General features: G+C 54.0%; 1 protein-coding gene across 2 annotated transcripts in view; it reads left to right on the top strand.

The window, feature by feature from the left end:
- Positions 1-16293, top strand: part of PALM (paralemmin) — a 62321-nt gene that overhangs the window by 18971 nt on the left and 27057 nt on the right. For both annotated transcript variants that reach the window (XM_039515372.1, XM_039515371.1), the window contains exons 2-3: positions 9812-9860; positions 16005-16085. In XM_039515372.1, the coding sequence (XP_039371306.1) occupies positions 9812-9860; positions 16005-16085 (130 nt within the window). The remainder of the gene's footprint in view (positions 1-9811; positions 9861-16004; positions 16086-16293) is intronic.

The following is a 16293-nucleotide window of genomic DNA, read 5'->3' as shown; positions in this document are numbered from 1 at the left end:
GGAAGGGGACTGGCCGGGCCTCGGAGCTGGGGTGTGGGGTTTTTTTTTGTTTGTTTGTATTTAAAATGATTGAATTTTGAAGTTACTCATGTAGCAGCCTTGGAACAGAAGGCGGATTGCCAAGCAAGCTGAACAGGGTAGGCGGGCTAGAGGGGTGTGTGGGGGGGTGTGTGGGGGGGGGGGGGTGTACACACACTTCCCCAACACAATCCCAGCATTCCTTCAAGTCACGCACAATTAAACGATGCAAAAATTAAACCTTTATTTTTATTTATTCTTTTTGCATTGATTTCACACCCTTTAAGCATCCCAGAGCAGGGGCGAGGAAGGAGAGTTGTAAGCAGGGAGAGATTAATGGGTGGGGTTTTTTGAATAGCTCCTTTTTCCCTGTTTGCTGAGTCTGGTGACTTCATTGCAAAGCTTCCCCCACTGCACACGCATCCCCCAATACACCCACCCCCACACACAGACAAACATACGCGCAGGCACGTCCCTCCATTCCCAATATATCCCCTCTCTCTCTCTCTCTCCCATCCTCGCCCTTCCCTCCTCCTACAGCACATTTGTCGTTCTTTTCCTCCCACGGGGATGTGTGTGTATGCATGTGTGGTTAAAAAAAAAAAATGTATTGGCAAAACAAACACACACACATTCTTCTTCCCGTTCCCAACCCCCCCACCCCATCAGCTGAGAGCATAACCTGCATTGTCTAGCCAGCAGCTGAAAGAACAGAAAGGAAGTCGGGAGGGTGGCAGCCAGGGAAGAGCCAGCCAGAATAACCACAGGAGCCCCCCTGGTAGTTAGCCGTGGACCCCTGGAAGTTCCCCTCTCAAGGCGATGGGATCAGAACCAAGTTGTATGGGCTGGGCCTGGAGGCTATGGTGATGGGCATGTGGCTGGAGGTGGGGGTGAACGCTCCTTGTGAAGCAGGGGGAAAGAAGGAGGGGAGGGAAGGAAGGAACTGAGATGCTGGGATGGGACAAGTAGCCAGCTCCAGGCTGGGAAGGAGGGTCCCAGGTGTTCCTACTTCCTTCCAGGCCCATTCCAGCCTCTCCGGATCCTGCTCCCTGCTCGATCCTGGATGCAGCCCCGCTGGGTCCCACTCTCCCCGCCATCCCATCTCAGCATGTGTGAGTGTAAGGGGTGGGGGGTGCAGGCGCTACCCCCGTCCCCCCGGTTCCATCATCTCTGGGTAATGCCTAGTGGGAGCTGAGGGTGCTCAGCACAGGATTGGGCTCCCAGGGCCTCCTCCTTTGAGGTGCTCCCCATTGGGATCTGAGAGCGCGCCGAGGCGTCCAGGATCGGGGCCCTTGGCTGGGCGGAGAGGAAGCTGATATTTTCAGTCATTGTGCCCAAAGTAACAACAGCATCTAGGTTGCCCAGAAACAGGATGGAGCTTCCCGGCATCTGCTGAGAGGCCTCGAACAATAGTCCAGCTAAATCCCTAGCACTGGGACGGGGCTTTTCAGCTGCAAAGGGCTTAATTAATGGATCCACCCAGCTCGCCTCACTTGACCCCTCTCTGTGCCATTCCTCCGGCCCCTGGCCTTGTAACAGTGATCGTAAGCGCTTCTGGATGGGGATTCTCCCGGGGTAAGTGGACAGGGCCGGCTCCAGCTTTTTTGCCACCCCAAGCTGCGAAGAAGGGGAAGGGGGGGTGGAAAGGAAAACCTGATTGAGCTGCCGCCAAAGAAGGGGAGTGAAGGACCCGCAGCCGAATTGCCGCCGGAGACCCAGACGTGCCTCCCCTTTCTATTGGCTGCCCCAGGCACCTGCTTCCTTCGCCGGTGCCTGGAGCCGGCCCTGGGTGTGGATCATCAACAGAAGTAGGGGAGGATCCTTCTCTTTTACACGTCACCATTCAGTAAACTGCTGCTTCCACGAGGGTGGCAAGTGTAACACCGACCGACCCCAGTTGTCGGGATCGAACCGGGGACCTCGGCATGAGCCTCTGCTGCATGAGCTAAAAGCCACAAGGCTCTTAGAGCAGACTCCTTAATCTCTCTTGCTAAGTGGTCTCGGTGCCCCTACATGGGGCAGAACCCCACATCCAGGAGGTGTGTGGGCAACACAGGCCTCCCCCCTCCAGTCTTCTGCCTGTGGGCTCATCCAGCACATCTTCTGCCGTCTGCATCGCTGCCCTGCAGCAGTCACGCTGCAGAGATTGGACTGAGCCAAACTGACCCTCTTCCTTTGCCCGCCGTGGGGAAGTTCTGATCCAGTAGCTTGGGCCTGTCTGTATAATGGGTCAGACCACAATCACACACCCATTATCAACGCACCCATGTGAGACTTCAGAGACTTCTCACTCGACTACCCAGCGGCGAGCCAGGCCCCAGGAAGACATTGGCAGAGACACCGCGACTGTATCGCATTTGATGCCAAGACGTGCCTTGTAAATATGAATAGCATGAAATGAGCGTCTCCCTGTGCGAGCTCGGCTGAGCTGGGATCTGGAAACTGGTGGTACAATTAGCTGTAGAAAGACCCTCACGGGCAGATGCTGCCTTGCAGAAGTTGGAGGGGATCAACCCGCAAACGCACGAGGCTTGGTAGTGGGGTCTCGGATGTAGCCAAGTCATTGCATCGCAGGCTGTTTAACGTTTGATGCCAATGTAGTGGAAGAGAGAGAGGCATTTTACTTGCACTAAAGAACGAACAGGGAAATCTTTACACTCCCAAGACCCGTCTGCTTTATCCACTCTGGGCTGCCTCAGCTCTGTGTATCGCCGGCTTTTGCGGGGACGTTAAGGGCCATGCAGGCCTGGCCAGCAGAGGCTGTGATCCATCCAGAAGGGATTTCTCAGTCCTAGAACCAGATCACGCCGTTGCCAAAAGCCCACTATTGGAGGGGAGAGGGTTATTATATATTTTTCCCTCTAAGGACCAGATAAGGGGGTTAGCAACTGGGCTGGGGGTTCTATGGGGAGCCACTTCTGGAAAGACCGGCTCCTAGGGGAGCTGGCTAGATTTGTAACTGACAAGGGAGGAGATGTGATTGTGCAGCTAATATGATCCCAGTGTGCTGAAGACACCGTTAGTTTATAATGACACCAGGAATTGGAATCCTTTCAGACAGCACCTGTAATGTGGGCCCCCCTTATTCATCTGGATTATGATAGTGGCATGTAGGCCCTGTTGTGCAAGGTGCTGTACAAAGATGCCGTGGTAGCAGTCCATGTCCCGAAGAGCTGAAAGTTTAACTGGACCAGACAGCAGGGAGGGGAAAGAGATTTAACACACAAGCAGAGAGCTTGCAGCATAGGTGCCAGAACTAGGGGTGCTCCCGCACCCCCTGGCTTGAAGTGGTTTCCATCATATACGGGGTTTACGGTTTAGTTCAGTGGCTCTCAGCCCCCCTGGCCTGCAGTTTGCACAGCAAAGCAAACTAATGATACAAGGGATTTGATCCCAGTCACCCTATGCCAAAGCACAGCAATAAGAGCCCTGTATAAAACTACGACTGAGTCAGGGATCAGGTTGCAGTGTGGTAAAAGGGCACGTTGATGGGAGGTTGCTGTGGTAAGGCCTTGACCTGTCCAGGGTTTTCACTGGAGCTGGTTGGAAAATAACTATTTTCCAAGAAAAATTTCAAATGTAGGGGGGGGAAAAGTTTGCAATCTTGGCGCAGATCTTTTCTGTTTAGTCTTTTCAACAAAAAATGTTCAGGTTTTCTGACAAATGTTACCTAAAGCCAAACAATTTTGCATTTTCAGTGCTGGAAAAGCTCAATATCTTTTTCTTTCCAAGCTTTCATTAAAAACCAGGCAAATGTCGTATGCAATGAAAATGTTAATTTAGTTGCCTAAACAAGTATCAAGGGACAGTTTTCAACCACCTCTGGTTTTAACTCTATTCTGGGGTGATGGTTCTGTCCTGTCAACACTAAAGCTTTGAACCAGGACATAACTCAATCACACTGGCTTGATGAATAGATTCATCGAATTTAAGGCTGGAAGGGACTGTTAGGATTATCTGGTCTGATCCCTGACACTGTCAAGAAGATCAGATGAAGCAAACTTGAGTTTGCGGGAGTCAGATGAGTGGAGGAATATTGCCAAAGCAAGTTTTTTTTTTTTTTGCAGGGAGTGGTGCCGGGGTAGGAGGCACCCACGGCCAGCGTGGGTCAGGGATGTGGCCGGGATGCAGGAAGGTGCCCTTCTCAGGGCTGTGAGAAGGCTGGAAAATGTGGAGGAAGCTTGGTGGCCACTAGTGTCTCTGTTCATTGTGATGTGACTCTGTGACGCTTTGCACTTTGAGGAGCAGGCCAGAGAACTTCATCCAGTTACTCCTGTACTGAGCCCACTGACTTGCGGTTGATTGCAATATCCTCCAGCCGTGCTTGCTGGTGTGTGTAGCCTAACTGGGGCTGCAGGCCAAGGTGTCACAGACTAGACACCTGGAATCAGTAGCTCCTTCTAGAAACTGGGCTGCTTTGTCAGCTGAACTCTGCAGGAGGGAGCCGGCTGGCTGCACGATTCTATTCCCCTGGAAACACATTAGTGTGAGGTAGGGTGTGGGTCACTGTTTTCTGTATCTCATAATGGGGATACGAAAATAAATACTCATTGTATTCCCCACCCTCTCCCCTGGGAACAATTCCACCCCCAGGCCTATTAAACACATAACTACTCCACTGCTGGGTCGTTTTATTACTTATTGGCATTACAGCAGCACCTGGTGGTTCCATCCTGCATGGGCACAGCGGATGTACCTGCCCCAAAAAGCTCACCACAAAGGAAGGCTTATTACCCCCATTTTATAGAAGGGAAACTGAGGCACGGGGCCACTTCTCCAGAGGTAGCAAGAGCAGGGCTGAGAAATGAACCCGCTTCTCTAGGCTCCTGCCACAGGGCTGTAACCACTGCCCCATTCTTCCTCTCTGCCCTTGAGCACCTAATCGGGGAGTTTTCGGTACGAATCGGTGTAGCATAGACAATGGCTGCAGAGGCTCCCTTTACCTCTTAGCTGGCGGGATCCACCCTGTAGGGGGTGGAGTGAGCCGTCCGGAGCCCCTAGCTCAGAGGTGAGGAGGCTGGTTATGAGGGAAAGAGGCCCAGTAACCCCACAGGCTGGGGTGTGGTGGCAGTGGTGGGCAGAAGGGGTGGATGTTATCCGAGCAGCCAGGAAATCCCCCCCCCCTTCTCCCAACGGGTTTTGAAGCCCAGCTGCAGTAAGTCTTAACCCCCAGACCTTAGAGGCCACTGGTCTCCTTCTCCCTTCTGGGACGCCAGCAGCAACGCTAGCGCCTCCTGCAGGCTGGTGCTATCTGCAGCGCCAGCCTGTTCTTCCAGCGAGCGCATTTCTCCTTCCCCTGTGGTCCATGGGGAATAACCGTTCATGGCCCATTTTGATTAAACCTTAAAAGCCGGCCAGCCTCTCCCAGCCCTAGCGGGGTGGGAGCCAGGCAGCTGCTCCTGAGTCACTCTGGAAGGTGAACGGTGGGTGGATGTCACATGATCCCCCTGTCCTTCAGCCGGCCTGGCACCGGGGCTCGCGTCCAGGGCAGGCGCTCCTGGGACACACATTAATGTATTTGCCCTTCACCAGTGGCATAAATTAAGACTACAAAAGCTTTCCCCCCCCCCCCCAACACACGCACGTGGTCTCCCTCCCTCCCTCTGCCTGATCTGGAACTTGCTGGGCCCTGGGGCATCCACCAGCCGATAAATATGCAAGGCTGTGATTTCAAAGCAGGTCCTGTGATCTAGCTCTGGGGGTGGGGAGGGCGTGCTGCACAAGAACCAGGGGTCCCTTTCCCTGCTGCTTCCTTTATCGCCCCCAGCGGGGTGAGCGCTGATGTTCCCCACAGCCACAAGTTCTGGTTCTGGGCCAGAACATCCCTCCTGCCCTGGCCCTGGGCTGACAGGACCCTGCAGCTGCAGCAGTGCAAGTGAGGCAGGAGGGTGGGTGGGCAGCTGCAGCCCTTGGAAGATGTGGGTTCAGTTCTCCACTCTGCCACTGACTCCCTGTTTGACCCTGAGCAAGTCACTTCATCACTCTGGTTTTCCGCATCTGTACAAGGGAGAAGAAAAAAATCCTTCCTTGGTCCATCTTTTCCGGTGGTGCTCAAACTTTTGTAGTGGTGACCCCTTTCACACAGCAAGCCTCTGGGTGCAGACCCCTCTTAGAATTAAATATATTAAAAAAAGGTTTAATTTTATATTATAAATGCTGGGTTAGGGATGGAGGCTGACAGCTCATGAACCCCCCAGGTGATAACCTCACAACCCCCTGATGGGTCACGGGCCCCCAGTTTGAGAATCCTTGGTCTCTTCTGTTTCAAGAGTGAGCTTGTCGGGGAGAGACTCTCTCTTCCTCGGCACCTGTGCAGCACCCAGCACAGCACGGTCCGGAGCTCAGTGGGGCGGCACAGTCAGACAAAGTGGAAAGGTGTTGAGGTCTGGGATTTGGGGAACTCCCCCACCCCACCCACAACTCTATGAAAACTTCCAGCCCTGTGTATTGTGTGGCCCTGCCCGTAACTGTGTTGCTCAGCCACAAGTCTGCCTCCCCTGCCAGTAATGCTAATGGTCCTGGGCCTTTGGCGAAACCACCCCAGGCCAGGAGGCTGTTTCCTGACTCAGCGGCACTTCGGAAACCACCATCGGGGCTTTGGCCACATCAGCTGGCTCCACCAGTGTTAAAGATGCAGCAGCAGCCGCTCCTGTGGGCACGGAGTCCTGGCCTCCTGCTTCAGGCACCCGCCCACACGCCTCCCCCAGCCCCTAAAGGCAATCTGCAGCCCCACCCAGGACTGCTTAACTCCAGGACTGAGTGTGACCCCGTGTGGTGACAAGAGGCAGTCCAGGCTGGAACTAGCGAGCCAGAGGGTGTGTCTACACTGCAGCTGCACCCAGCCCTGGTCCACAGACTTGCGATAGCAGCCAGGGGCTTGTGGGAGCGGCTAAAAAAGCTGTGTAAACGTTGCTTTGAGGTTAAGCTTGAGCCTGTGAACAGCAACATCCACGCAGCTATTTTCAGTGCGTGAGGGAGCCGGCCTGGGAGATATCACTGCCAGATGCAGTGTAGACGTAACCTGAGAGACCCCAGGGTCTGTCCGTGTCCAGCAGCCTCAGTAAAGAATCCCCTTTATATTCCCTAGAGCCGAGTCCTGTCTCTTCTCTGCACCTTTTACCATGGCCAGGCAAACATCGGCTCCCCAAAGGAGCTGGGCAAAGAACTTGTTTTTCGGGTCACTGGCCGGACCAAAAACACACGAATTCATTTTGGGTCCACCTCAGATGAAAAGTTGTTTTTGTTTTTTTGGCAAACAGAAGTTTAAAAAAAAAAAGGGGGGGAAACAAAACATTTCACGTGTGAGCTTTTTTTAGAAATTCACTTCAATTCTTTTTTTTTAAACAGTCACTTTGTCATTTTTAAAACTCAATGTTCAGATTTTTTTTTGTCTATTTCTTTATTTTTAGGGTTTCCCTCCCCTTCCCCAACCACCACAATTCAGCAAACTCAGAGTTTCTTGACCTAAATCTGCATTTATTTCTTTATTTGGCCAAAAAAAATAAAAAATCCCAACCAGAAAAGTCTGCCAGCTGCTGTCCCAGCTTTGACGGGAGCAATGAACCTGCGCAGGTGGGGTAACTTTATGTTACTGTCAATGACCAACCGATGGGAGAAGCTGCAGCAGAACGTGTTGGGGTCTGTGTGTCGTCACCTTCTCCTGAACCTGGCAGCATTCGCCAGGGGCTATAAATAGACAGACCAACGGGGACACACCTCTTATTGCTGGAGGGGTGGGGGCCAGCTGGCTTCCTGCAGGCGCAACGCCCCTCGCTGCGTGTCTGACGTTGGCAGCAGAGGAAGCCCAGGGAAGCCGGCTAAGCGGTGTGTTACTGGAGTGCTTATGAGCAGGGCCCCGAGCATTATGCAGATCAGTCACAGCGAGGCGACGGGGGGGCTTTCGGTGGGTCAGAGCTGCGATTTCAAGCTGTTTGACACAGATTTCCGCCGTGCCCCCCACTGCGCCTGCAGCCGCACTGCTCCCAGGCGGTGACACCGTCCTAGCACACAGCTAAGCAGGGTTGGGCTTGTTCCTCGGATGGGCGACCTCAAACCGCAAAAAGGCTCGTTCCACCGCGCCAGATCCCGTTGCCGTGTGTCTGACAGTGGCGCTTAGAGATCCCAGCTGAGCTCTGGGCCCCATTGTGCTTGCAAGCTGAACAGACGAGAGGGTTTTCCCCCGGCTGGAGCTGAGGGGGGGTCCCATGGCAGGGCAGGCAATGAAACCAAGATCTCCTGCCTCCCACTCCAGTGCCTTAGCCACAAAAGCAGCCTTTCTGCAGGGAGTGTTCGGATTTGGTTCTGACCTGAAACTTTGGGCTGTGTGTGCTGGCGCTGGCCCTGTCTTGAGAGACAGCAGGTGTTTTGGCCGGGGTGACCTCGAGCCCCCAGCAGAACCCCAAGGCAACCACAGGGTCTCTTGGCCCGCAGCCTCGCTTGTTCTGGAGCTGTGGCAAACACCGGCCGCAGCCGCCTGCCTGGGTGTCCTCTTTGCCTGCCCTTCGTTGCCCTTGTTCGGAGACAGCGACAGGCCTGATCCCGGCACTCGGCGAGAGAATCCCTTAGCACGGTGGCTCAGGGCCGCAGTAGATACGCTCTTGTCTGCAGAGAGGGCAGCAGAAGGGATGGATTGTCCAGGGAGAGTTGCGATCTGAGCTCTGGGACTGTGTCCTTATGCACCTGAGGGTCTCTTCTTTATTCCAAACTGACACCCCCCTCCTCCCCTCAGGGAAAGCTCTATAGGTCTGGAGTTTAGGTTCGGCTGGATCACATCTAGCCAGAGGCTGTTTGAGCGACCACTGACCTCCAGGGTGCTGGGAAGCGTCCGGGGGCGGGGGGGGGCAGCTTTCCAAGTGTTGTTTTGGCACGTCTAGCTCCAGGAAGCGAATGGAAACTATCTTCCCCACAACCAGCCCTTCTGCAGCCTCCCCCATATTACCATTGTACTGAATGCCTCACAATCGTACTCAACGTATCCTCACAACACCCCGGAGGGGGACAGTGCTTGGTCCCTATTGCACCAACAGGGGACGGGGGGCCAAGAGAGACTAAGGGATGCAGGAAGCCCGGGGCAGAGCAGGGAGGCAGGGGTTCGATTCCCAAGTTCCCTGCTACTGCCTGAAGCATTAGGCCTCTTTCCCCTCCTTTAACTTGAGCTACACGGTTCGGCCTTAGCATGACAGCAAAGCCTCAGGATAGTTCAGTGGTTTAAGCATTGGCTTGCTAAGCCCACAGTTGTGAGTTCAATCCTGGAGGGGGTGACTTAGGGGGCTGGGTCAAAAATCAGTAGCTAGTCCTGGTAGTGAGGGTAGGGGGCTGGACTCAATGACCTTTCAGGATCCCTTCCAGCTCTATGAGATAGGTATAGCTCATATTATTTATTATGCAGTACTCTGGAGCAGGCAGGGAGTTGGCTCATCCATGAAACTCCATTTGTCTGGTTCAAGTCCAGCTCAGGGACACTGAGCCCGCAGTGACAGCGAAATCCAAAAGGCTGCACGGGATCCGGTGGCGGCACTGGGAGACACCCCCCCCCCCCCATGCACAGGCTGCCTGGCCAAGAAGTGCTCTGCTGTCACAGCAAGTGCACAGACAGGATACACAAAGGGACGAGGGAGGGCTGCAAAGGAAGGGGAAAGTTCAGCCATTGTCTGTGTGCTGTGGCCGGCAGCGAACCGGACACAATGATTCTATTCACAGACACGCACCCACAGCATGGGAGAGTCTCCCCTTCCCCAGCTCATCCCTTGTCCTGCGCGCTGACGCTCCCTGCGTTCGTTTGCTCTCGTTGCAGGATCGCGGAGGCTGGCGCCATTCAGCAAGAGAGGCTGCAGGCCATAGCGGTAAGTGGTCCCGTCCCATCTCCTTCCGTCTTCGTTAGCGTGCAATGAATCCACTGAGCTTCGAGCTGCGGGTCTCGCTGCAGGTAGCATTTCGTGGCAACGTGACTGGGCCCCGCTCCAGACCATGTGGTGGTGACGTCAATGTGCCAAGGCCCAGACCTGGGATGCAGGCTGGAATGAGGGATACACAGAACGTATTCGTGCAGCAGCCGTGTAATGCCAGTGTTGTCCCTTTCTTCAGGCTGAGGCGCTTTCTGTGACCCCAGGGCAACGGTCTGATAGTTCTGATCTAAGTCACTGCCCAGGGGGACCAGATATACCAAGCGGGTGAACCCTGGGCGGTGTGGCAGAGGTGGCTGCACGTGGGGGCTGGGTCTTGCATATAGTTTATACAACACTGTAGGCTCACTCAGCGCTCAGGGCAGCAGCCTGGCTCCTGATTCCCAATTGTGCTAAAGCCCCTCTGGCAGCACAAAGGGACCTTAAAGTGGGTGGAAACAGCCCCCTGAGATTATTACCACACACCCCCCCCGCACCTGCAGGGGACCTCCCTGCTCAGTGCAGAGCTGGCTGTATGTGTAAGGAGGTGTCATGTTGTTGGGACGGGGCAGGGTGGCCAGAACATTACAGCTGTTCTCAGTTTCACAAGGCCCGTCGGAGGCCATGGGAAGCGGCGCGTACGTTAGAGTAACCCCGAGGCTGCTCTCCTAGGAAGCCATGAACTGGCTCAGATGCAAAGGTAGGCTTCATCCCCCTCTTCCTCCCCACTGTCTCTGCCTTACGTGCAGGAACAAGGGAACGGAGCAGCAGGCTGCCCGTCTTTCCAATCGCTGCCCCTCCTCATGGGTCTAGTTCTTTTCCCGTTTCTTCACAGTGGCATTGCTCTTTGATAGCCAAGCACGGCCATCCCAGAGACCAGTACCCGGGAGGGAAGGGGAGGTGTAGACCTCAGGGGAGCCTGGGCAGAGAGAAGACAAGGAGACTCAGAAGGTTAATCCTGACAATCTGTTCCTCCCGCACCCTTCCAAAAATGGTGTCAGCGAGACTACAGGGAAATGGTGGATGATTTACACAAAGAAACTTAATACAAACCGCCAGGAGCGGGTGTCAGTTACCGGCTCTGGAACGATGGTTTTTGGAGCAGAGGAATGGGAGTGAGGATTTCTGGGCTCTTTCCTAGGTTCTGCCGCTGCTTCCTGCATGAGTGTGGGGAAATCGCCGGGCCTTGGTATCCCCAAGCGATAGCTACTTGTCTGGGCAGCGGGGAGGCCTAATGGATGAATTAACGAACGGCCTCCGAGAGGCTGGGGTGAAAGGCAAACGAATGTCTGACTGTTGATTGCTATTACTGCTTTCCCAGCCTGGACAATGGAAAGATGCCCAGGGCCAGATCCTCAAAGGTATTGAGGCTCCTAGCTTCTGGGGTTTGGATCAGGCCCCACAGGAGGGCGATTTCTTGCTTGCAAACAAGACCCCGGTGCCCACTCAGCAGCTGGAGGTTTTGGCAGGGGCTGACTCACTCACCGGTGGCTGTCTAGGACCCAGAAACATGCCGGCTGAGTGGGTCTGACTCCAAACAGCTGATTTCCAGGGCGCACGCATCTGGTGCCAGCCAGGCTGTGGGTGAGGCGAGATTCCCCTGCCTGTTGGCCGATGAGAGCTGATGGGGCTTGAGCTGCGGTCGCTGCTGGCTGGCTGGCTCCTTCCTAGTGGCCTGGAGATCTGGCGGATGGTGGAGTCAGTTTCTATGGGGCTTTCGCAAGTGTGCAGAGGTATCCGGTCAATGCTGTGGTTTACTGGTGGGGGCCTGACTTCTAAAGCCCAGAGAGAAAAGGGCTGTGTAAGGGAGCAGAAAGGGGCATTATTGTCAGGAGAACAGGAAGAGTCATCCAGCAAGGAACTGAGCACCCCCTGCAAGACGCCAAGCACCCTCCACTCCCAAAGGATCAGGCCCACAGACATAAGGTCGCTTGTAACGGGAGCTCCCCGGCTCCGGGTGAATGAGGACGCAGATGCGGAGAGCCAGCCCGGAGGCGTGTAACTGCTGGACCGTGCAGGCTCTGCCTGGTCCTCCTTTGAGACAGAGCCAAGCGTGGTCCTCTCCCTATGGCTGCATGCTGGCTCCCTGCCCGCACCTTTGTGTGGCAGCCTCGCTGCCAGCTTTCCAGTCCCTGCTTGCGATCGGCCCGATCGCTGCCGCACAAAGGGCAGATTGTTTTGGGCCGGGGAAGAAAACGTGTGACGCTTCCCGGGATGTGGCTGAGCCGACGCAGATGAAATAATCAGGACCGATCCCAACAATGGTGCAAGGGCTGGAGGTGGCTCGGATCTTCTCCGAGGGCTGGGGAAATCCAGTTCCCGTCTTGTTTCCAGGAGGAAAAAGCAAGACCCAGCCTATGAGGCAGTGAGGACTAGCGGACAGAGGCACTAGACTAGCAGCCAGGAGATCTGTTTTCTATTCCGGGCCCTCTCACTGATCTGCTGCGTGACCTCGAGCAAGTTACTTTACTCCCAGTCCACAGATGGGGAGCTGATCACCCTTGTGGGAGGTCATTCTGGCTTCTCCAGCCCTCTGTGTCCCAGTGTTGATGGGGTTAGAGCAGCACTCTAGCCAGAAGCGCACACTTGGGGTTAAAGACTTGGGAATCCTTAAAGGGATAGATAAGACAGAAAATATCATGTTGCCTCTGTATAAATCCATGGTACACCCACCTCTTGAATACTGTGTGCAGATGTGGTCGCCCCATCTCAAAAAAGATCCATTGGAATTGGAAAAGGTACGGAAAAGGGCAACGAAAATGATTTGGGGAATGGAACAGCTTCCGTGTGAGGAGAGATTTAATAAGACTGGGACTTTTGGAAAAAACGACTAAGGGGGGATATGATCTATAAAATCATGGCGGGTGTGGAGAAAGGAAATAAGGAAGTGTCATTTACACCTTCTCATAACACAAGAACTAGGGGTCACCCAATGAAATTAATAGGCAGCAGGCTTAAAACAAACAAAAGGAAGTATTTCTTCAAACACCACACAGTCAACCTGTGGAACTCCTTGCCAGAGGATGTGTGAAGACCAAGTCTATGACAGAGTTCAAAAAAGAACTAGATAAGTTCATGGAGGATGGACAGGTCCATCAATGGCTATTAGCCAGAATGGGCAGGGAGGGTGTCCCGAGCCTCTGTTTGCCAGAAGCTGGGATTGAGCGATGGGATGGATCACTTGATAATCATCTGTTCTGTTCATTCTCTCTGGGGCACCTGGCACTGGCCACTGTTGGCAGACAGGACACTGGGCTAGATGGACCTTTGGTCTGACCCATTATGGCCATTCTTATGATCTTAAAGACCCAGAACTTGGAGTCGAGGTGACTGGGTTCTTTTTCCAGCTGGGGGGAGAGTAAGATCTAGTGGTTAGAGCAGAGAATTGCAAGTCAGGACTTCTGGGCTCCATTTTCAGCTCTGCCACTGCCTCACTGTGTATGCTTGGCCAAGTCCCTTCCCCCTTCTGGGCCTATAATGAGATTTCCCTGCCTCACTGGGCTGTTTAGGGGGATTGACTCATTTCTGTTAATAACGGGCTTGGAGAAGGCATGATAGAAATGCAGCATGATCTAGTGTATAGGGCACCAGATTTTGGGAGTCAGGAGCCCTGGGATCTATTGTCTATTCTGCCACTCACCTGCTGTGTGATGCTGGATGAGTCACGTCCCCTGCCTGTGCCTCAGTTTCCCCTCCCACCCTTTGTCTGTCTCTGTTTCATTTATAAGCTCTTTGGGACAGGGACTCTCTCATCATGTCTCTGTGCAGCGCCAGGCACGATGGGGCCCTGATCTCAGCTGGGCTTCTTGGCTTTATTGCAATAGAAACAATTCATAGTAATAATACATGAGGTCCAAGTTCACTTTGGCCCTGGGAAAACAAGAATTCTGAGCATGTGTATGAATGTTGCCTGCCCTAATTTGAAGGGGACATCAATTGCAAACAAGAGCCGTCATTGTCTGAGCAGCACAGGCTCCCATTTAGTCTGGAATACACGTGCTTCAGCCAGTGTAATTAAATTTAAAATTCTCCTGGGAGAACACGGGGGTAAGTGAAGGGCAAATATATTTCATGAAAACCCGTTACATAGCGCAAATGCATTGCAGATGCCCGATGAAACCCGGGGCTGCAGCACAATCGTCCACCCATGCTTGGTCCTTCCAGCTGGAACTCCAAGTGGCTGAACAGCTACTACTACGACAGTAATTTATAGAGAGCCTCGCTGAGACCAAGGCCCCGTTGTGCCAGGTGCTGTACATGCACCTAGTGTGAGACAGTTCCCTCCCCAAAGAGCTCACAATGTGAATAGACAAAGGATTATTATCCCCATTTTACAGATGGGGAAACTGAGGCACAAAGCAGTGAAGTGACTTGTCTAAGGGCAGGGGAAGGCTGTGGCAGAGCCAAGACTAGACCCGAGCGCTCCTGAATCCCTGTCCAGACCTTCCCTTTTTCCCCCACTAGGGCCCAAACTGGGACAGCAGGGAACTGATTTTCAGAGCGGTTGAGCGCCCGCGATGGCAGTGTCAGGGCTGCTCTACTTTATACAAGCTGCCAGCAGCTGGCCACTAACTGTGGATCCACAGGGCTAGCGATGCCCCAGCTGGGCCTGTTGCAGCAGGAGCGAGACCGAACACGTGGCAGATGCGCGGGTGATGGGGGAATTTCAATCACAGGTGGAGGGCCTGGGCCTCGATATTTGTTCTTTCCTTATCATCTTCCTTAATCTGAAAGGAAAAACCTCGAGCCGGGGAAAGCAGCATGTTTGCTCCGAGTGCATGGAGTAGACACAATAGCTGCCTTGATATCAGCCGTTCGAATGTACCTGGCTTCTGCCCAGCACGCTCTCCTCTGTCCAGGCTCTCCAGCTCAGTCGCTGTCGCTCACAGGCTAAGTACAGCGAATCGATCTAGGCACAAACGCCGATCCCAGACCGTGGGGCTTGGAAATCCAGGCCGTCGAGTCAGGCAGCCATTCCCCTTTCTCCAGGCATCAACAATGGGATTTAGGATGCGTTCCATGTGCCGCGCTCACACATTGTGCAGCTGTGGGGCACTGGCTGTGTAGCTGCCGGGCATTGGTGGGGCAGCGGTTTCTTGTAAATGTAGCCTCTGTGCGTTGGTTGTGCAGTGCCTGGTGTAGCTGTTGTGCATGGTTTGTGTAGCTGCCGTGCGTTCTTTGCGTAGTTGTGCGTTGGCTAGGTAGCCGGTGAGCATTGCTTGTGTCGTCGTGGATGGGGCCGTTGTCGAGCGTTGCTTGGTCGTGTGCATTGTGGCGGTGGTGAGCGTTGGGAGTGTAGCCGCTGTGCTCGGTTTGTGTAGCTGCGTGTCGCTTGTTTGCATAGCTGTCCAGGCCTGTGTAGCTGTGAAGCGTTGTTTGTGTAGGTGTGGAATGTATGTGCCGCTGTTTTGCATCGTGTGTGTATTTGTCGGGTATTGTGTAGCTACAATTTCCGGGTAAGAGAAAAATGAGGAAAAATTATGTGGAGGGTCGGGGGCGGAGGGAGAATGGAAGGAACAAATCCTAAAGAGGAGAGAGGAAAAGCAGAAGAATGTGGAGGGGGCAGCCTCTCTGGCCTGCCCTATCCACGCCTCCTGCATACCACAGTGATGGAGCAGCAGCAAGGGCTGAGACTGGAGAAATCTCAGCTGTTGAGTTGACTAACTTAGGAGGGAGCAATTTTCTGAGTTGGTGAGAAAGGTCAGTCCAGATCCCCAGCTGGTGTAGATGAGCCTCGCTCCCACAAGCGTAGATTGGTACAGCCCCATCTACACCTGCTAAGGACCTGGCCCGACACCTGCCCACTAAGTAATAGAAACTGTCCCACCCGGGACTCCCCATGAGCGCTGAGGCTCAGCGGCTTTGCAGATTCCAGGAGGGACTGACTGAATCACTGACCCACGGGGGAAATGGCTGGAGACCTGACCGAGGCCTGTGTTTAAGCGCACGCCTGGCTTTAAACGGGTGAGCCAGCCCCCCTGAAGTCAGTGGGACGCCCCACCTTCTGAAAGCTTAAATCCTGGCACGTCTGTCCTAACTAACACGATTATCGTGAATTCATCCTTTTCTTTCCCTCCCTTCTTCATCTTTTCCTTCTACTCTCAGGAGAAGAGGAAACGTCAGATCGAGATCGAAAATAAAAGGCGGCAGCTGGAAGACGACAGGCGCCAGTTACAGCACCTAAAGGTAGCAACGTGGATCTGGGCCCAATGCCGCAGGGCTGAACCTGAGAGGGACCCGAGCCAACCGCAAAGCATGCCCAGAACCTCAGCCCAGTGTCGCTGAGAGAGGGTTCAGGGGGTCACCTGGGGCTCACGAGACGTGGGGTCCGTTCCCAGCTCTGTCAGACTCCCTGTCCAGCCTTGGGCAAATCACTTAGCACCAGATTTGTCAA

Source organism: Mauremys reevesii, linkage group 26, assembly GCF_016161935.1.
Source record: "Mauremys reevesii isolate NIE-2019 linkage group 26, ASM1616193v1, whole genome shotgun sequence".
In the NCBI taxonomy this organism is placed as follows: Eukaryota; Metazoa; Chordata; order Testudines; family Geoemydidae; genus Mauremys; species Mauremys reevesii.
This window is presented reverse-complemented; position numbering and strand designations above follow the sequence as displayed.